The sequence below is a fragment of the Brachyhypopomus gauderio genome, chromosome 12 (genome assembly GCF_052324685.1).
Source record: "Brachyhypopomus gauderio isolate BG-103 chromosome 12, BGAUD_0.2, whole genome shotgun sequence".
Taxonomy (NCBI): Eukaryota; Metazoa; Chordata; class Actinopteri; order Gymnotiformes; family Hypopomidae; genus Brachyhypopomus; species Brachyhypopomus gauderio.
In genome coordinates this window covers 20,195,586-20,216,723 of record NC_135222.1, presented here as the reverse complement: position 1 = coordinate 20,216,723, position 21,138 = coordinate 20,195,586, and the positions used below count along the sequence as shown (strand labels likewise).

Below are 21,138 nucleotides of genomic sequence, written 5' to 3'. Positions count from 1 at the left end.
TACAATGCAGTAATTCTCTGCTATAAATTCCTGTGAGTTTTTGGCTATCTACATGCAGAGGATCCAAGAGGGATAAAACTTGTGGGTTAAATCGTGGTTCAGAACCGTGGAATCTCTGTGTAATACTGCCGCCTCTACTCTGCTCACTTTGGCAGATATCTGGCTCAATAATTTGGGATCAGGTCGGTTTTATCACGCTGCTCTGCCCTGCGAGGTGTTTGGGTCTAGGAGGTGTTCAGGAGCTTCGTGACAGGGACGGGGTGTGCTGGAGCCGGGCCGAAGGAGGCGGAGGAACTCACGCTGGGAGTAGAGCAGGATCTGGATCTCCAGCAGGGCGCAGGTGAAGAGCTGCAGCACGTTCTCCACGCCGAGCAGCTCGAACATGTCGCGCATGGGGAAGTCGAAGAGGGGCAGCTCGGCCGTGCTGGGCCGCTGGCACACCACGGGCCCGTACACGCCGGAGAACTTGAGGGAGCGGGCGGCGGGCGGCAGGGGCACCTCGTACAGCACGTTGTAGACGTAGCTCTCCAGCGGCAGGGGCGGGGGCTGCGGGGAGGACACGGCTCGGTGGAGCTGCACGAGGACCTTACGGCAGGCCTGGGCGAAGGCCATGGGCGCCATCAGGCAGATGCACTTGGACACGTAGAGCGTGTCGCGGCTGATGTCGTAGGAGTTGAAGCGCTGCAGGCGCGAGAGCGTCGGGGCGGCTCGCAGAAACCCCCCGCACGAGGAGGTGGAGGAGGAGGAGGAAGAGGAGGAGGAGGAGCAGGCGGCCACGGGGGCGGGCGGAGTCCGGGCGGCGGTGGGCGTGCCCGTCGTGTGCAGGATGTCGTACTGCTCGGCGTTGTGCATGTGGTAGAGTGTCTGCATGGCGCTGCAGATCTGCTTGCTGGTCACCTCCTCGAAGAAGGTCAGGGCGAAGCCGTAGGTACGCGAGCCGTCCTCGCGCGTGATGATGAAGGAGTGGAAGTCGGGGTCCCGCGCGTCCGCCTGCGTCCGGAAGGACAGGCCCTTTGGCATGCAGAGCTGCGGGAGGGAGAGAGAGGGAGGACCATGGCCTCAGGACCACAGGATTTCAATGCCGTGGGAAAAAAATGTAACAAAAAGCACCTCCTGTTTGCTTACCATGCCCACAGCGTCCTGATCGAATGGACTCCACTCCACATTCTCAGGGTAGTGCGCAAGAACTTTGGATTTGAAAGTTCTCCGCAGTGGACTCTGCTCAAAATTCTCACCTGCAGACCAGAGGACGGACAGAGAGAAAGAGGGAGAAAGAGGGAGAAAGAGAGATAGATAGATAGATAGATAGATAGATAGATAGATAGATAGATAGATAGATAGATAGATAGATAGATAGAGAGAGAGAGAGAGAGAAGGAAGTAGACAGAGAAAAAAGAGGGACCATCAAGATCAGAGAAGGGGAAAAACAGAAGCAGAAATGGAACCCATGACACCAGAGCATGTTTTGTTAATATGTGCAAAAAAAAAACAGTGTTGCATCACAGGAAACACCCAATTCATTGCATTCTTGGTCATTCGGAAATGAAACATGAAAAAGCAATAAAAAGTGACAGGAAGCAAACGATTAAATCATTTAATAGGTTTCAGTGTATGAAAGCTGCCTTAATCTATTTAGGCATCTACCATGTAGACTTTCAGACATTCGTGTATTAACTCTTTTGCCAGGAACATTTGGAAGGGGACAGCAGAACTGGCAAAGCATGCCCACCCAGCACATCGTAGAAGAGAATGCATGAAAGTGAACCGTCCAATCAAAGCAGGTGCAGAGTGAAGCAGAAGTGGAGCGGCGAGTAAACATGGCCGACAAACTCATTCCGAGTGAAAAGGGGGCGCGGTGCAGTTCACAGTGACCGAGCAGACACCACAGGCTCTGGCTACAGGTCTGGAGTCAGTAGGACAGAAGGAGGTAGTGACAGTCAAACAGTCCACCCATAGTTGCTGCAAGGAGTGGGGTGGGAGGGTCAAAGGGCGCATGATGGGGGGGGGGTCAGGGGTCGGCTCAATTCCCTTCACCCGAGCACAGAAACGTGGCGCTGTGAAAGAAGCACGCGTGAGGGCAAAGGTTAAAGGTTAGACGGAACAAGCAGAGACGGAGCCGTTTGTGACAGGAACAGGAGCATCGCCTGAGGTGGAGGGGAGGAAATGGATGTTGGGGGGGAGGGTTACCTTCGTGAGCAACCGCCATCTTTCCTTGGGCACCATCTCTGAACTTAGTTGCCTGTATATACTGGCATAATGCTACACAACAGATAAAACAACAATACAATTAATCACACAGACTGCAGGGAGAGCGTAAGTACCCATGTACAGTCAGTTGGTACAGTTAGCAATGCTGTAATCCTACACAGAAGGATGATATGCCATAATACAAAATACATAAAAGGAGAAATAAAATCTGAACACGATGTGCTTTGTTACACGTAGACGTTAGCACGGTAAGGCATGCTGGCTGCGTTTTTTGTTTTGTTCGACTGTGTTGATCACCAACAGCTTAAGTCACTCCGACAGTATGAAGGATCATTCTCCTTGCACGAATTTTGCACACGCACAAGACACCCGGTGCCGCAGAGAAGGCCATGCATAGCCCTGAGTGTGCGGAGATGACACGTGACCAAGGCCAGAACATGTACCACGCACACTCTACATCCCAGCAGTCCAAACTGCTCGAGGCCCAGAGACAGGCCCAGCGGACATAACGGGCAAGCACAGATACGCCAGGCATCAGCCAACACCAAACACACAGTGTCTGGGGGAGGGGATTATTTTGCCTCTTTGCCTCTGTGTGTTTGTTTTAAGTGGTTTGATCGCCCCGCCCCCCTTCTGTCTCTGTCCCTGTGGAGGTCTCGGCACCTGCTCTGGGCCGGGGGGATGTCTTTGTTCCCCTCCCAGGGATTCTGTTGACTCATCCTGAGTAGCTCTGTTCTGGACTTTGAGGACACATCACATCAAGATGGCAACAGGTCAACAAGGGACTGTAGATTTAAAGTAGCATCGCGACTGCCTACCAAGGCCACCTTAGAAGTGCACAGGCTAAACCGCACAACATAAATCCAGCTTGCTCACGTGGTTAAACTTTAAAAAGCTGGTCTGTGCCGTTTTCTAGGCTCTGTGCCGGAAGTCATGAAGCCAGCGCTGGCTGAGTTTAATCTGCAGCTGACCGGTCAGGTCTGTGAGCTGAGTTTAGAATCTAGGTCAGGAATGTGTGGAATTAGACAGCCTGAATAGTGTAGTGTTCAAGACCAAACAGAGGCAAAGCCAACAGGCCCCTCTAGACATTGCAAAGTGACAACACCAGTCAACTCTGGAAGGCCATGACTACAATCACAAGTATGTGCAGTGGAAAAATACCACTGAATCCATATCTTGGCAACATGTCTTTATCGAGGAGTGTGAAAGAGTGGATACCTCATTTGTATCAGGTCAGACACAAACCTAGTCACCTACAAAATTACAAAAGGATTCCAGTCACAAACAAATGATTAGCAATTACTAAAATTGGTTTTAAAAAGCTTATTCAAACAAATATATCCATTATATACATATTTTAACTGATAACGTTACTAAGACATGGTGTTATTGCATACATAAAGTGAATCTCATAGTTGATAGCCATCTTTTTATTCAGCTAACAGTTTCCAACCATAAAAGAAAGTCTCATGTTTATTGTCCCTGCTTGACTGGGCTTTATGACTGAATAAATGGATATACAACGGCTATATAAATGCTTTAATGGCCAGAAGACAAGAGAGTGTGAGAGGATCCTAAACAGAGGATAAAAATGTCTAAAAAATGTCCAGTCATTACACGCTGGGGCCGGTTTGCCATCAGCTGCTCTCTGTGAAGGCTGCATCCCTCTTCTGAACTGAGAGAATGGGTCTTTCCACAAAACGGCAGAGGTCAGAGTGCATGCACTCGCCACTCTGCACTCTGCAGCCGGTGCTGATGAGTGTCTTCACGGCACTGAAAGGGTTCTGTCTCGCTTTTGTCTGCTCTGTTAATTTTGTGCCAGCAACACACGCGCAATTAGTGTGTGAGATTAGCGTCTGCCACGGGGTCCGTGCTCCGCGGGGCCACACTGTTCTCTTAGCACGACTTGAGGAGATGAATCAGCATGTGGCTGGAGGGGGAAGAAAACCCCTCCTCTTTTTAAGCTTCTCAGTAGCCATCAACCTTTATCACTACTCACAAATGGATCACTGGGCCCAGGGGTATAAATGGTAGACCTGTAAACAAGCAGACCCTTACACAACGGCTATATATATATATATATATATATATATATATATATATATATATATATATATATATATATAGCCGTGTTCTGTAACAGAAACTGTGTGTGCGCGCGCGAGTGTGTGTATGACCTCTGACCTTTCCAACAAAAGCATCTAAAGACCATTATTAAAAACCCACACTGACAGTGACAGTAGGTGATACGAACAGTGAAGTCTTGAGCACACATGGACCGTGGGAGTTAGAGTGTGTCACGTTTCCAATTTCTGAAATTCCCACGTTCCCATGCTCCGTGCCAAAGTGCCTCAGACTGATATGCCCAGTGCAGTGCCTGGTGTCCACCAGCCCCGTGATGTGTGTGGGTCCTCAGAACAACCCCAGACCCAGGAAGGCCCATTCGTAACCATGGTTATGCAAAGTCGAACGATTAAAAAGTGCACATGAAACCGCTCAATCTTATAAACTTTAATTCAGTGTGTAGTTATTCAAAAATCATTCATATTGTTCAGTAAACATATGTAAAAATATATAACCAGCTATAGCCAAATACAGAAGGGGACAGAATTAAAACGATCATAAAGATTCAATGTCACAGATCATCTGCTGTTTTTAGCTGTTTTGCTCCTGCTGTAATTTAACTGCAATTAAGCCACTATTGAACGAGTTTATGTATTGAATGCCACTATAAAATGAGTTTATGAGGAATTAAATGAAAGGAACCTACCAAACCCCCCAAAGTGCCAAAACCGTGGCAAGCCCACATCTTGTCTTTAACCACACAGGAGTTGTCTCGGATGGTTTCAAGCCCTTCCTGCCCAGTACAGTTAAAACCCTGCCCTGACAGTCACTGATGGTGATTCCTCTCAGAATCCAGAAGTGGAGACACACTGCACATTTGTTACCCCGTTGCACTTTATATCGTCTATTGTATTGTTGATCCATGTTGCACCACTGTTATGGAGGAACGTAATTTCGTTACACTGTGTACCTGTACTCAGATGTAATGACAATAAAAGCCACTTGACTTGACTTGTATATGAATGTATATGAATTATTTACCTACAAATCATGTGTTTTGTATATTGTTAACTCATAGCTAATGCCAATATAATGACCAACATGTTATTTGTTTGATACCAAAAATATTTCACAATATCACAAGTAAATGCAAGTTATGTCTAAGCAGAAATGAAACATATGTGGACAAATTATGACCCACATATTTATTTCGAGTGAGACCCATGCATGTGCATACTGCTGTAGTCACAAGCACCCCGTCTTGGCCTGCGGTCTCTGAAATTGGGCTACAGAGTGTATTATTAATGAATGTGGTTGTTAAAAAATGAAACAGAGTGAATACAGTGCTTGCTGTTCTCTGAGGGATCACAAAAAAGTATCTTCTTCGTACACCTTCTCTTCTTTTTGTGCACCAGGGATGGTCAATACGTTTCTACGAGTGACTAGGAAAATTACACAAAACATAAATTTAATCCTTCCTAAACAAAACGTTCAATGTTTACTTTTTTGTGACTGCGAACTCACTGGATGTTTTTATTGGACGACTCGTGCAAAATCTGCATACGACACGCCCACAAACACGCTCCCACCGTCAGTATAGCAACTACACCCAGCAATCGCCACTATAGGAAAACACTTACAGCACTAAGGAAATTTGCTCTTTTAGTATTTGTCTAGCAACGTTTGGTTTGAAAAATAAACATCATTATTCACCGCACCTTTCTACCGCGGCTCTCGCACTTTCTTTGAGCTGGTGCACGAACTTTAAAAGTTGCTTTAGAAGCAGCAAAGTCCCGATCATCCAAACGCGACAGCGTCTGTCTCTGGTGACTGACTGAATCCTGCTGTTCACGACAGGAATGGCCACTACGAAACATCACTATTTCTGATGTTTTGTTCTAATAAAAATGTTTGATCAACTATTATTAATACTTAGTCAACGGATAAAACTTAAACTGCTGTTTCTTCAAATTGTGCTTTAAGAAAATGTACATTATAAGGTGTTTTGACAACTTAAGGTGTGTAATGTAAACGTTACATTTTTTAAATGAAACTACAATTTAGACTTGTTCGTTGGACGAATCGTGCGAAATTTGCATATGCCACGCCCACACACTTCACATTTCCACCGTCAGTGTAGCAACTGTACAGAACATTCGCCACCACAGTGAAGCGCTTATAGCGACAGGAAAAATTGCTCTTTTAGTATTTGTCAAGTAGAGTTCTAAAACATTTAGGACTCCTGTTCGTTGGTTAAAAATATAACACGCTCTGTTTCAGTGAACCCCGAATAAGTTTTCCGACACATCAAGTAACGCTGTGACACGCCCACAGCTCCACATGGCGCCGACCGCCCAGCACCACAGTGAGGAGCGTCCGTCAGGAGCGACTGTGTGTTCAGTGAGTGAGACCCTATGAGTACCCAGGCTAACCCAGGGCCCGGGCTACGTCTCTGAATAGGGACCGAGGTGTCTCAGTCCAAGAGCAGGACAGCTCTCAGTCACCACCCGAAACTGCTCCTGTGTGATAATACCATGACTGCAGTCTCTGCACCTGCAGAACTGAGCCTATAAGGCACCTTTAGATTCTGTCTGTACATGATTGGCGGATGAATGAAGCTCACCTTGTGTGCGGGGGTGGCTTTTCTGAGGGGCTTTTCAGCGCTTAAGAAAGACTGTGTTGTTTATTTTGAAAAAAGGAAAACTTAAGTTCTGACCATGATAAATATGTATGGTATTCTAAGAAAGTATTCTGAATTCATATCATTGATTGTTCCAGCTTAAATAACAATTTATTGAAACAATCTTCACTCTGTTTCGAAGTGAAATGATTTCTTTTAGTTGCTTACTAAAAATGTTTTTTTGAATGTTTCAGACCGGAAGTGGTAATCACTGATAAACGTCATAACGATTTCAACCTGAGTGTTTAGCCTTTTGTCCTTTTAAACATGGTGATGGGGAATCCCAAGGACATTAGGACTTTAAGGTGCTCCTTGTAAGATAATCTGAATATATTTTAACAATGTAATGTTTATTTCAGGTGAGAACCATGCATGTGCATACTGCTGTAGTCACAAGCATCCCGTCTCTTCTTTTTTTGCACTAGAGATGGTCAATACGTTTCTACGAGTGACAAGGAAAATTACACAAAACATAAATTTAAACCTTCCTAAACAAAACGTTCAATGTTTACTTTTTTGTAACTGCGAACTCACTGGATGTTTTTATTGGACGACTCGTGCAAACTCTGCATACGACACGCCCACAAACACGCTCCCACCGTCAGTATAGCAACTACACAGCAATCGCCACTATAGGAAAACACTTACGGCACTAAGGAAATTTGCTCTTTTAGTATTTGTCTAGCAGAGCCCTAAAATTCTTAGGGCTCCTAACGTTTGGTTTGAAAAATAAACATCACTATTCACCGCACCTTTCTACCGCGGCTCTCGCACTTTCTTTGAGCTGGTGCACGAACTTTAAAAGTCCCGATCATCCAAACGCGACAGCGTCTGTCTCTGGTGACTGACTGAATCCTGCTGTTCACGACAGGAATGGCCACTACGAAACATCACTATTTCTGATGTTTTGTTCTAATAAAAATGTTTGATCAACTATTATTAATACTTAGTCAACGGATAAAACGAAGTCTTAAACAGCTGTTTCTTCAAATTGTGCTTTAAGAAAATGTATATTGTGCATATCTGACATAAGGTGTTTTGACAACTTATGGTGTGTAATTTAAACGTTACATTTTTTTAATGAAACTACAATTTAGACTTGTTCATTGGACGAATCGTGCGAAATCTGCATATGCCACGCCCACACATTTCACATTTCCACCGTCAGTGTAGCAACTGTACAGAACATTCGCCACCACAGTGAAGCGCTTATAGCAACAGGAAAAATTGCTCTTTTAGTATTTGTCAAGTAGAGTCCTAAGACATTTAGGACTCCTATTCATTGGTTAAAAATATAACACGTTCTGTTTGAATGAACCCCGTATAATACTAACAGCTCTGACACGCCCACAGCTCAACATGGTGCCGACCGCCCAGCACCACAGCGAGGAGCGTCCGTCAGGAGCGACTGTGTGTTCAGTGAGTGAGACCCTATGAGTACCCAGGCTAACCCAGGGCCCGGGCTACGTCTCTGAATAGGGACCGAGGTGTCTCAGTCCAAGAGCAGGACAGCTCTCAGTCACCACCCGAAACTGCTCCTGTGTGATAATACCATGACTGCAGTCTCTGCACCTGCAGAACTGAGCCTATAAGGCACCTTTAGATTCTGTCTGTACATGATTGGCGGATGAATGAAGCTCACCTTGTGTGCGGGGGTGGCTTTTCTGAGGGGCTTTTCAGCGCTTAAGAAAGACTGTGTTGTTTATTTTGAAAAAAGGAAAACTTAAGTTCTGACCATGATAAATATGTATGGTATTCTAAGAAAGTATTCTGAATTCATATCATTGATTGTTCCAGCTTAAATAACAATTTATTGAAACAATCTTCACTCTGTTTCGAAGTGAAATGATTTCTTTTAGTTGCTTACTAAAAATGTTTTTTTGAATGTTTCAGACCGGAAGTGGTAATCACTGATAAACGTCATAACGATTTCAACCTGAGTGTTTAGCCTTTTGTCCTTTTAAACATGGTGATGGGGAATCCCAAGGACATTAGGACTTTAAGGTGCTCCTTGTAAGATAATCTGAATATATTTTAACAATGTAATGTTTATTTCAGGTGAGAACCATGCATGTGCATACTGCTGTAGTCACAAGCATCCCGTCTCTTCTTTTTTTGCACTAGAGATGGTCAATACGTTTCTACGAGTGACAAGGAAAATTACACAAAACATAAATTTAAACCTTCCTAAACAAAACGTTCAATGTTTACTTTTTTGTAACTGCGAACTCACTGGATGTTTTTATTGGACGACTCGTGCAAACTCTGCATACGACACGCCCACAAACACGCTCCCACCGTCAGTATAGCAACTACACAGCAATCGCCACTATAGGAAAACACTTACGGCACTAAGGAAATTTGCTCTTTTAGTATTTGTCTAGCAGAGCCCTAAAATTCTTAGGGCTCCTAACGTTTGGTTTGAAAAATAAACATCACTATTCACCGCACCTTTCTACCGCGGCTCTCGCACTTTCTTTGAGCTGGTGCACGAACTTTAAAAGTCCCGATCATCCAAACGCGACAGCGTCTGTCTCTGGTGACTGACTGAATCCTGCTGTTCACGACAGGAATGGCCACTACGAAACATCACTATTTCTGATGTTTTGTTCTAATAAAAATGTTTGATCAACTATTATTAATACTTAGTCAACGGATAAAACGAAGTCTTAAACAGCTGTTTCTTCAAATTGTGCTTTAAGAAAATGTATATTGTGCATATCTGACATAAGGTGTTTTGACAACTTATGGTGTGTAATTTAAACGTTACATTTTTTTAATGAAACTACAATTTAGACTTGTTCATTGGACGAATCGTGCGAAATCTGCATATGCCACGCCCACACATTTCACATTTCCACCGTCAGTGTAGCAACTGTACAGAACATTCGCCACCACAGTGAAGCGCTTATAGCAACAGGAAAAATTGCTCTTTTAGTATTTGTCAAGTAGAGTCCTAAGACATTTAGGACTCCTATTCATTGGTTAAAAATATAACACGTTCTGTTTGAATGAACCCCGTATAATACTAACAGCTCTGACACGCCCACAGCTCAACATGGTGCCGACCGCCCAGCACCACAGCGAGGAGCGTCCGTCAGGAGCGACTGTGTGTTCAGTGAGTGAGACCCTATGAGTACCCAGGCTAACCCAGGGCCCGGGCTACGTCTCTGAATAGGGACCGAGGTGTCTCAGTCCAAGAGCAGGACAGCTCTCAGTCACCACCCGAAACTGCTCCTGTGTGATAATACCATGACTGCAGTCTCTGCACCTGCAGAACTGAGCCTATAAGGCACCTTTAGATTCTGTCTGTACATGATTGGCGGATGAATGAAGCTCACCTTGTGTGCGGGGGTGGCTTTTCTGAGGGGCTTTTCAGCGCTTAAGAAAGACTGTGTTGTTTATTTTGAAAAAAGGAAAACTTAAGTTCTGACCATGATAAATATGTATGGTATTCTAAGAAAGTATTCTGAATTCATATCATTGATTGTTCCAGCTTAAATAACAATTTATTGAAACAATCTTCACTCTGTTTCGAAGTGAAATGATTTCTTTTAGTTGCTTACTAAAAATGTTTTTTTGAATGTTTCAGACCGGAAGTGGTAATCACTGATAAACGTCATAACGATTTCAACCTGAGTGTTTAGCCTTTTGTCCTTTTAAACATGGTGATGGGGAATCCCAAGGACATTAGGACTTTAAGGTGCTCCTTGTAAGATAATCTGAATATATTTTAACAATGTAATGTTTATTTCAGGTGAGAACCATGCATGTGCATACTGCTGTAGTCACAAGCATCCCGTCTCTTCTTTTTTTGCACTAGAGATGGTCAATACGTTTCTACGAGTGACAAGGAAAATTACACAAAACATAAATTTAAACCTTCCTAAACAAAACGTTCAATGTTTACTTTTTTGTAACTGCGAACTCACTGGATGTTTTTAGGGCTCCTAACGTTTGGTTTGAAAAATAAACATCACTATTCACCGCACCTTTCTACCGCGGCTCTCGCACTTTCTTTGAGCTGGTGCACGAACTTTAAAAGTCCCGATCATCCAAACGCGACAGCGTCTGTCTCTGGTGACTGACTGAATCCTGCTGTTCACGACAGGAATGGCCACTACGAAACATCACTATTTCTGATGTTTTGTTCTAATAAAAATGTTTGATCAACTATTATTAATACTTAGTCAACGGATAAAACGAAGTCTTAAACAGCTGTTTCTTCAAATTGTGCTTTAAGAAAATGTATATTGTGCATATCTGACATAAGGTGTTTTGACAACTTATGGTGTGTAATTTAAACGTTACATTTTTTTAATGAAACTACAATTTAGACTTGTTCATTGGACGAATCGTGCGAAATCTGCATATGCCACGCCCACACATTTCACATTTCCACCGTCAGTGTAGCAACTGTACAGAACATTCGCCACCACAGTGAAGCGCTTATAGCAACAGGAAAAATTGCTCTTTTAGTATTTGTCAAGTAGAGTCCTAAGACATTTAGGACTCCTATTCATTGGTTAAAAATATAACACGTTCTGTTTGAATGAACCCCGTATAATACTAACAGCTCTGACACGCCCACAGCTCAACATGGTGCCGACCGCCCAGCACCACAGCGAGGAGCGTCCGTCAGGAGCGACTGTGTGTTCAGTGAGTGAGACCCTATGAGTACCCAGGCTAACCCAGGGCCCGGGCTACGTCTCTGAATATGGACCGAGGTGTCTCAGTCCAAGAGCAGGACAGCTCTCAGTCACCACCCGAAACTGCTCCTGTGTGATAATACCATGACTGCAGTCTCTGCACCTGCAGAACTGAGCCTATAAGGCACCTTTAGATTCTGTCTGTACATGATTGGCAGATGAATGAAGCTCACCTTGTGTGCGGGGGTGGCTTTTCTGAGGGGCTTTTCAGCGCTTAAGAAAGACTGTGTTGTTTATTTTGAAAAAAGGAAAATGTGAATTCTGATGGTATTCTAAGAAAGTCTTTTGAATTCATATAGTTTATTGTTCCATATTAAATAATAATTGGTTTAAACAATCTTCACTCTGTTCTGTGACATTATGGCTTTTAGTCGCTTAGTAAAAATGCTTTTTTGAATACGTTTCAGACCGGAAGTGGTAATCACAGATAAACGTCATAACGATTTCAACCTGAGTGTTTAGCCTTTTGTCCTTTTAAAAATGGTGATGGGGAATCCCAAGGACATTAAGACTTTAAGGTGCTCCTTGTAAGATGATCTGAATATATTTTAACAATTTAATGAATTTAATTTTTTATTATTTTAGCAGACTGTTACATTGCTATAGAACACGTCATAACAATTATGAAATAAACTATGCTCCTTATGAACGGAAGCTGTGTTTTAATATGATATTTCTAAAAATATGTAACAGTAGATTTTTTTATGTATTTGTGGAATAATAGAAGCTGATGTTTATAATGTCCCCAGAAAGTTAGGGATAGAGAGATAGACACAGAGGAACTATGAATAAGAGACAACAGAAAACACATTCTTATAGGTTTCCTGTAAAAATGGGCCACGGTGACAAACATATACAAACAGCTGTTTTAAAAAATAAATAAATAAATAAATAAAAGTCCCCTTGTGGAAAGACCAACTGTGCCCAACACACACGCACAGCCATTTCTCATTTCAGAACAGCTTTGGTTCCTTTCTGTCTTCTGTTTAAAGGGGACAAATCTGTATTCTCTATATTTAATTTAAAATGTTCAGGCCACAGCCTACCACCACAGACCAGACGCACTGTTCAATACTTTTCAAATGTAAGTCTTGGTAATCTGAGGTGACTAGCTTTGCACCGCATCTGCAGCGGTACTAATCACTCCCTCCTGCTCCTGTCATAATGGAGTGGCGTGAGACCTTCTGTGCCAGCACGCCATGTTGCTGAGACCACAAGTCCCCCTGGAGATTTTACTCAAAGCATAATCGGAGGTGACATAGATGGCCTGCGTGTGTGAGAGGCAACAATTTGAAAAATGAAGAGGCAGAACTCTATCTCTGATCTCACGGCATATGAAGAGAGATCAGGAGGTATCATTTCTCCTAGGGAAACTAGAGGCCCCGGGTTTGTCAGGGGACAGAGAGCAAAATCGGCACACTCCGAGAGCATTATCCGGCACGTGCAAACAATCCAGAAAAACATCCAGTCTGCTTTCGTCAGTGTGTTGCAATAACAGCTAAACAACATTTTCAGCCTAAGAATTAAATTCTGCCACCTGTCCTTCTTAGTTACAGTCTTAATTCACAGACATTCTTATCCAGAGAATATTTAACATTTCTATGAAGAATATAAAATTTATATTTCGCCTGTGAGTAAAATATCCACATACGCTAAATATTTTAGCAGCCCTGTGTGCTGTATGTGTGTGCGTATGTACATATCAGCAGATATTCTAGCCAATGCAGACGAAGCTCTGTTGTCATCAAGGCATTTCTCATGTCACGCAGTCTGGGGAGAGCGACTGTAGCGCCTGGATCTCACCAAATGATAATGCCGCATGTCATCATGACGCGCCGGTGGTGCCAACGCAAGTCGGACAAAAAAAGAACATGCACGCAACGTACCAAACAAGCCAGCGCTGTCTGCACAGTGCCACGCCAAGTCAAAAGGCCCATTTCCTCCTGAGCCTGTCTGACAGTATACATCTTTCAGAAGATACTGATGTGGAGTGGATGATCTTTTATCCAACAATGTTTGGTCACACATGCCGGTCATGAATAAAATTGTGCATAAACACATTCACATTGCCAATCTGAAGTGGCTCCAATCTGACATTTTTTCAGGACTGTTTTTTAATCTCACACGCACTACCCTTTTTGTTGTTGGTGACACAGGTAACTTTTGCAAAAACATTCAAGTGTGCATGCAAGACAAAATGTGTTCACATTACAGTTGGATAAAAGTCAGGTATTATTAATGTGAACAAAAATATCCAATCTTGGCAAACAATCTGAAGTGATCAATGTGGCTTGTAATGTGAACATAACCTAACTGACATTTTACAAGGTTTTTTGGTTTGTTTGGAGCAAGCATGATGGCAAACTTCGCAGCTGCAAAAGTTCGAGTACACGAACGGAAGGTGACTTGTTTCAGCAGCATCTCAAAATACCACAAACCTTTACAACAGGAACCGCAAACTTATATGTCGGAGGGGAATAAACTACAGATGTGCACTAAGGAGAATTATATATTTTTACATCAGCTCTGCAACAATGTAGTTCCAGTCTTGATGAAAATGATAAATTCTTGACATTAGTATGTAACTGGCAGTTCTCGGTGTACCACTGGTCTTATGACTGAGCTCAGACAATCATTTGTCTTTTGGTGTGGGTGATTAATATGTAAGGTTCATTTACATGTCGGTTTTAATTAGCTCTCACCAGGCACAGGTGAAGTTAACACAACAGTCCTAATTTGGCCAATTATCACCACAAGTTAATTCATAGGAATTATTAAATATTGTGTTGCATATATTTGCTGTTATCACCATGTTTCATGAATCTGGTCCTATGTGTGTTGCTCATGTCCGAGAGCCAAAAGCCTTGTCCTTGGTGTTACCAGCACCAGGCTTTTCAAAGCTTTGTCTTTGGTGTTACGAGCACCAGGCTTTGCCTGAACAATATGAGCAGCCACAGGAACCTCGATTATCAATCACAATTCAAATGCCAGGCAGTGGTGCAAAGGTGGTGGGGAGCCAGTTTGTTTCACCAGCGTCACGGCAGTAACGCACGCAAATCTGCCGGTCAGGTTTCGGAAGCAAGACTTCCTAGAAACGGGCACTTTACTCGACCAATGCCTGAAGCCCATTGGTTTGTGGTTGACCCTTCACCCCCCGCTGGGTCGGCCGTGAAGGTCAGGCTGGATTGACTGTGGGAACAGAGGTACAGGGAGAAGCTGAGATGAGTGATGTCAAAGCTTTTCCTCACCCACCCATCATGCCACCAAAATTCCTAGTATATGTTTGCTTTGGTACAGGATTACCAGGATTACCAATAGTGCATTTCGCAGGTAAAAGTGAGGACAACCCCACTGTTCAACCCCATCTGTTCACCATGAGATGAGAAACAGTATTACCAAGCTGATTAACACTGAGGGTTCAGATATCTGAGATCTAAAATGCTGCTCTGGAGGTCTGGTATTGCCTGTCTAAGTGAATTAAATCCACTTTACATATGTCTATGAGGTGGTTGTTTGAGAATGAGGCTTAACATCTTTGATTAAATGCCTTATATAAAAAAGACTTCATAGATGTGTTAAGAACTTCCTGAATGTTTCTTCAGTGTACGCATGAATAATTGACCAGCAGGGAAAGTGAGGAGATTTCTTTTCTCTTTCAAAGTGATGTCATTGAGAAAAAGATTAGGAGAGTGGGGGTACATGGGAACCTCCAGGGGGGGTCAGCATTTAAATGTGTGTGTGTGTGTGTGTGTATCTAGAGCCCAGCTGCCAGTCTCCAATGTACTAAGGGCCTGGTGGTACAAACAGGCCGCTAGCCAGCCAATCACAGCCTACTGGCAGGAGGCCCCCACTTCATACATATGCTAACGAAGTCCTCACCCTGTGCCTTGTCATTGCGAATAAATGGGGGTTTTGTCACTTTGAAACATCCTTCTGTTATTTAATGGACATTAAATTTCCCATCATTAAAAAGATGCTTGAGTTAGGTTCCTAGTGTAAAACGATGTTGGTGTAGCCTAAGTGTTATAAAACTCAAATACTCAAACAGCCACTGATTGGAGACATTCCTTCTAAGCCTAGCAGGAATTTACCATCTATTTGCCCTCAGACTTCCTCTAACATGGCTGACATAGACCACATAGAAGGAGCCTAGTTTAATAGGTTTTGATGAGAAAATTAATTAAAAATCAAGGAAACAATGACAGAGGGATGATGATAACTTCTTGGCTTTGTGCTAAGGACAAAAGCCGCACAGAACAAAGACCCAAGACACGAGTTGGGAGTAGCTACTGGATCTCTACCCCAGAGTCATAATCTCCATAATATGATAACAATCAGAGCATGAGCATTTAAATGACTCAACCATGGGGTACCCAAACCTTTATTACAGCACAGGGATGCTGACCACAAACACATCTGTGACATTTGTGTTTACAGTGAGGCATACCCAGGAAAGTACGCCATGATTCACAATTTGAAAGACTCAAAAGAGGAACAACCAAAACAGGCCCGCACTGTCACCGAGATTAAAATCAGCACTGTTGGGCAATGCCAACACCCACAGTTAAAGAAAAGATCCCACCACCTCCCTCCATGTACCAACGCATCTCAACGTTACTCGGCTGCGTGAAAAAAAAAAGTGGATCAAATCGATCCTGTGGATCAGAGCAGTATGGATTCAGTCACAAACACGCTGGAAAAATACTGCATCATGACGGCCTCGCCGTCTTTATGCAATCGCAGAGATAGTGAAATGTCAAACTGTCCTGAGATTTCACCGTCCGTGTTTACCCAACACAGGAGACGAGCAGTTCCTCTCCGATGGAATAATGGAGTAGAGGGAAGCAGGAACCGTTCTCTACATCACACCGATCACACTGTTCTGCATTCTACCTGAGTGCCCTTGTGTCCCAGGCCAACACCGTGCATACGCCTGCACCACGCACACACCTACACCCTGTACACGCCAACACCCTGCACACGCTAACACCGCGAACATGCCAGCTCCGTGCAAATGCCAAGGTGCACACGTCGACACCGTCCACACGCCAACGTGCCTCCGGCCCGTGACAGCACGAGCTTAATCAGCACACGGAGCAACTGCTCTCCTCCGGCTTGACAAGGGCTTCCATAAAAATCTCAGTTTGCTCACTGCCAGAGAATTCTCTGGATGCGTGAGGCAGACAGAAACAGACCGCTCCCCGTCCTCCTCCCATAAGACCAGAGAGATATTCCCCACCCCTGACAGGAGAAGCAGCAGCAGGGTGAGGATCCAGCCCGCCAGAGCTGCAGAGACGGCACCTGAGGCCGGGCGAGCGTGGCAGACCTGAACCACACCAGCAGAGATGGTGCTGCAGGACACAAGGGGGGGCACAACAACACACCACAGGGACAAATAGGAGACAGGAAGTGGGGTTGCGTAATATGACCAAATGGAAAAAGACAGGGAAGAGAGAGAGGTCATGTGTACGACTCCTCTGTCGTGGCTCTGCTCAGCTCTTTTCAGCATTTTTCTAGCCATAAAACTGAGGGAGGCTGTGTATAGGTATAGAGCAAAGCTTTGGATTTCTTTTTCAGGCAGTCATGGTCCTGTGGTAGGGAACTGGTCTTGTGACCGGAGGGTCGTGGGTTCTATTCCCAGACCTGAGGCCATGCCCTTGAGCAAGGCACCTAACCCCAACTGCTCCCCGGGCGCCGGGCTAGGGCTGCCCACCGCTCTGGGCACGTGTGATCCACAGCCATCTAGTAATCACTAGTGTGTGTGTGTGTGTTCTAACTGCACAGATGGGTAAAAAGCGGAGGACAAATGTCGATTGCGGTGAAAAATCACAATTGACAAAATATGGCACATTTACATTTTTTGCGTACATTGGGGGGAAAATCTGATCCTAGATCAGACTCTGGCAGTTTTTGTGAGGATGCTGGTCAACCAGATTCACTAAAACACCACTGTGGTGGGGCAAAGGGGCGCACACACAGCATCAAAGGTCAGGAAGAGGTTTATAATCAGGAGCAGGGCCCCACCCAGCTATAGAGACACACAGTCCCAGTTCAAAGCTCAGGCTGATCAACTCTTTCTTATTCTAGTCATTCAAATAACTAGGCATTTGTATGTGAGTATGTTTGTAAGTGCATATATGTGTACACTTACACTAACCAACAAAACCAGCAATGTGATGCAGTAGAAAAACTAACTTTTATGGAAAGACATAAAAGCCAAAATAAATGTCGCGAATGTAAGGATATCATTCACACACTATGCACTATATGGTCTCAATGGAATAGTTGTAAACAGTACTGTAAGCTCCGTCCGTAATGTAGCCCTAATGCAATATCTGCATTAACTGATGCATGCATTTATTGCAGCAGGAGACCCAGATTGTGAATTTATGCTTCACATTTACCACAGACGATTAGGCTGCTTGCACTGTTGCTACCGTACTGTACTTGACAACAGCCAAAAGACGCATGGTATTCCCAGGGACGCCCACAGGGGATCACAGACAGCATGTGGTAAATGACGGGACATCCATTTTGAGCTGCTTGGAGCACCATGACATTACACAGAGTCGTGAGAAGATCACAGTCACCTTATCGGGGCGGATGAGATATGTGGAGAATAAATCAGTCTCGCTTACCACCTCTGTGGCAGAACACCGCTAGAACACTAAGAGACATTCTAATCTGCGAAGGGAAATGCTAGAAGAAATAGAAAAGGAGCTAATATAGGGAAGGGCGTGTTATGGTGTGACCACACAGTGGGACGCACACCACCAAATGACCCAGCACTGCCTGACTCCTCAGGGCAGAGCCCAGCGGCAGCACCACAGGACGGGATGCAGCCAGCTCATTTTCATGGGCCAAAGCTGATTTTGCATGATTATGTGTCTTCCTATGTTAGATTCAAATAAGCTAAACCTGGATCTGGAATATATTAATCACAAAACAAATCTACTTGCAGAAACACTGGATATTAATTTATTTATTTTGCAAACCAAGTTATTGAGTGGCCACTTGCTAAAAATTACTAAAAATCCAAAGATTTCTGCATTATAGTACTGCTATAATTTTACTGCTTTAATTAGCTACTTTTCTCATATTCTGAATACAATTTAGGAAACATGTTAAAGCTACAATCACTGAAAACTTTACCCTACCCAAGACGAGGTTGATTAAATTCACCATAGGTATAGCATCTGATTTGAAGGAAACAATATTCATGAGGTATCCCACATATATGTAACAATGAGTCGAACAGAGCAAGTAAACAACCCCCGAGCAGACCCAGTCTCATGAACAATCTTTTGGAGTTACCCACTGGGGGGTTGGGGGTTGACTTGGGCATCTCATGGGGTTTGACCTGACACTTTCTTCAAACCTAGCCAGATCAGATGCTTTTCTCTTTTGTTTTGTTTTCACTTTGACACAGAGAAATTCTTCTCTGCAAAAAAGTATTCTCTGAAAGTTCAAGAGGAGCGGACTGAGAGCTAAACAAAGATCACACGCTATTATTCCTGCATTCTGAAGCAGGTTCAAAACACAAGAGCAAGAGAAAAATGTTGACTGACTTGTGCCCCTCCACCAGCCCAGTGAAACTGCCTGCCATTTCAGAAGTGGTTTCGGTGTCAAGTTGAGTCATTTGTCAAAACCACAAAGAAATTCCATAACAAATGCAAAATATGTCAGTCAGATAATCAAAAACAACCAAGATCAGTTTTCTGGTTTTGTTTGGTACGGAGGGACAACATTATGCAACCCCATCATTCTTTCTCTACCTCATCTCCTCTCATGTGAGAAACAGCTCATCTTCCTTCACCATATCCAAACTTAACTACCTTTGTTAAAATGCCATAATTTCTATGTAATTACACAAGAGGGAAAGTGAATTGGGCTAAAACTGCTAATGTACAGGACAAGATATTATGTCAGCAGCACATACAGTGAGAGCCATAAGAGATCAGCCACACTGATTAAATCAAAAGTAGATGATGAACAGTCACTGAGTGGTTCCTCCTTTCACACAGACAACCGTGTTTAAGTATCTGAAAGAAACTACTCGGGGTTAAAAACCTCACAGCAGATTTTGGTTTCAATGTAAAAAGAGGAAGTACTTAACCACAGGAAACATACCCTTCCAACTCTGGTCTTAAGACATGCAGGAGAGAGTGTACAGTCTCGTCAAAAACACTTTCTTCACAAACATGACAACATACATTGAGTTGTAAAATATCTCACTGGGCACTGACATAATACTGGTAATTGTACGTTGTGTTAATTGGACACCAAGAGTAAAATAAAAGAAAATACCTAAGCATCTCTATTGAGGAGCAGAACCGAATCGAACCGTATAATGCACAGGTAATTACAAACCCGCTTCTCGGTGTTTTGGGACAAGATTCAAAAAGTCATGCAACATTTGCGAGCAAATTCTTGTCCTGGGTGTTACACGGCGAGTTACATTCTTCAGTGGGAAGACATACAATTGTGATGGCATATTACGGCACATAACACACGCAACCAAAACGATGTTATTTACGATACAGACGTTCGGTATATCGGACCACAAACACAACAGAACATTCATTTCCATCTTTAAAAATGCTCGAATATTATTTATTTATTTATTTTTACCGGACAGTTCGTCTGGTTCCAGCCCGCTTTCGGTATCGAGTCCGCAGATAACGAAGTAATCTGCGAATCGGCAGGAATTCGAGCTGAATCCGGTGGTCATTTTGAGCCTGGTCCGGTCGTGCTCGTCGGTGTCCTACTGAGGCGCATAGCGCGGAATGTGAGGGTCGTTTTGCGCAGCCATTGCGGATGCGCTCGTCTCCCGAAAATCAGCGAACGAACCCCGTGAAGCGGTCGAACTGCATTCTGGGCCCTGCTACAGCTGTTTTCCACTGCTTGTCGCTAGAAACGCGACTGCGCATGCGCACCCCGCTGTTACCGATTACGTTATGTGATTAACCCCTTCATCGCGTGTGGCCGCCTCGACTAAGGCGATTGGTCAGCCGTTAGTTTGAGGCGTGCCGCGCTTACAGCGATACATCTAACGGAACACACTTAACGGTTTATACGGTTTAATAAACGGACAGTAAATTATAAAAAAAAAAAAACAGGCGGTTTAACAGTGTGTTTTGTGTGTGTGTGTGTGTGTGTGTGTGTGTGTGTGTGTGTGTGTCTCTCTCTCTGAAGAAGATTTAATGCAAGTAACTGCAGTGTACTTGTGTAAGATACGCAGAGATATTAAAATAAAAAATAAAATTGTAGTAAAGTATAAAGTACACAGTTTTCAAAGAAACAGGACGTTTTGGACAGAGGTACTTCATCAACACTTCGTGCAAGTGTTTCTGAATTAATAGGAGGAGGAGGAACGAGCATATATATCAAAAGTAGATGTTAAAATCAGAACATTCATCTCATGGTTTTTCTTTCAGTGGTGTTCCAGTCAAATATTTTTCTTTGAATTTCCTAATT

At 43.7% G+C, this 21,138-nt stretch overlaps 1 protein-coding gene and 6 non-coding genes across 8 annotated transcripts in view; 6 read left to right on the top strand and 1 right to left on the bottom strand.

Moving 5' to 3' along the window:
• dennd5a (DENN/MADD domain containing 5A) overlaps nucleotides 1-20,576 on the bottom strand; it is a 34,901-nt gene extending 14,325 nt beyond the window's left edge. Inside the window, exons 1-4 of one of the 2 annotated variants that reach the window (XM_077023681.1) lie at nucleotides 20,293-20,576; nucleotides 2,188-2,259; nucleotides 1,126-1,235; nucleotides 300-1,026 (exon numbers count right to left, since the gene is read on the bottom strand). In XM_077023681.1, the coding sequence (XP_076879796.1) occupies nucleotides 300-1,026; nucleotides 1,126-1,235; nucleotides 2,188-2,259; nucleotides 20,293-20,392 (1,009 nt within the window). In that variant the 5' untranslated portion in view covers nucleotides 20,393-20,576. The remainder of the gene's footprint in view (nucleotides 1-299; nucleotides 1,027-1,125; nucleotides 1,236-2,187; nucleotides 2,260-20,292) is intronic. The other variant, XM_077023682.1, reaches the window with a different exon arrangement.
• Nucleotides 6,462-6,517, top strand: LOC143528947 (U7 small nuclear RNA). The gene has a single exon (XR_013134555.1). It is a non-coding gene; the product is annotated as a U7 small nuclear RNA (small nuclear RNA).
• LOC143528962 (U7 small nuclear RNA) lies at nucleotides 7,608-7,665 on the top strand. Its single transcript, XR_013134568.1, has one exon. It is a non-coding gene; the product is annotated as a U7 small nuclear RNA (small nuclear RNA).
• On the top strand, nucleotides 8,175-8,230 carry LOC143528946 (U7 small nuclear RNA). The gene has a single exon (XR_013134554.1). It is a non-coding gene; the product is annotated as a U7 small nuclear RNA (small nuclear RNA).
• LOC143528957 (U7 small nuclear RNA) lies at nucleotides 9,307-9,364 on the top strand. Its single transcript, XR_013134564.1, has one exon. It is a non-coding gene; the product is annotated as a U7 small nuclear RNA (small nuclear RNA).
• LOC143528964 (U7 small nuclear RNA) lies at nucleotides 9,874-9,929 on the top strand. The gene has a single exon (XR_013134570.1). It is a non-coding gene; the product is annotated as a U7 small nuclear RNA (small nuclear RNA).
• LOC143528963 (U7 small nuclear RNA) lies at nucleotides 11,415-11,470 on the top strand. The gene has a single exon (XR_013134569.1). It is a non-coding gene; the product is annotated as a U7 small nuclear RNA (small nuclear RNA).
• Nucleotides 20,577-21,138: the final 562 nt, after the last annotated feature.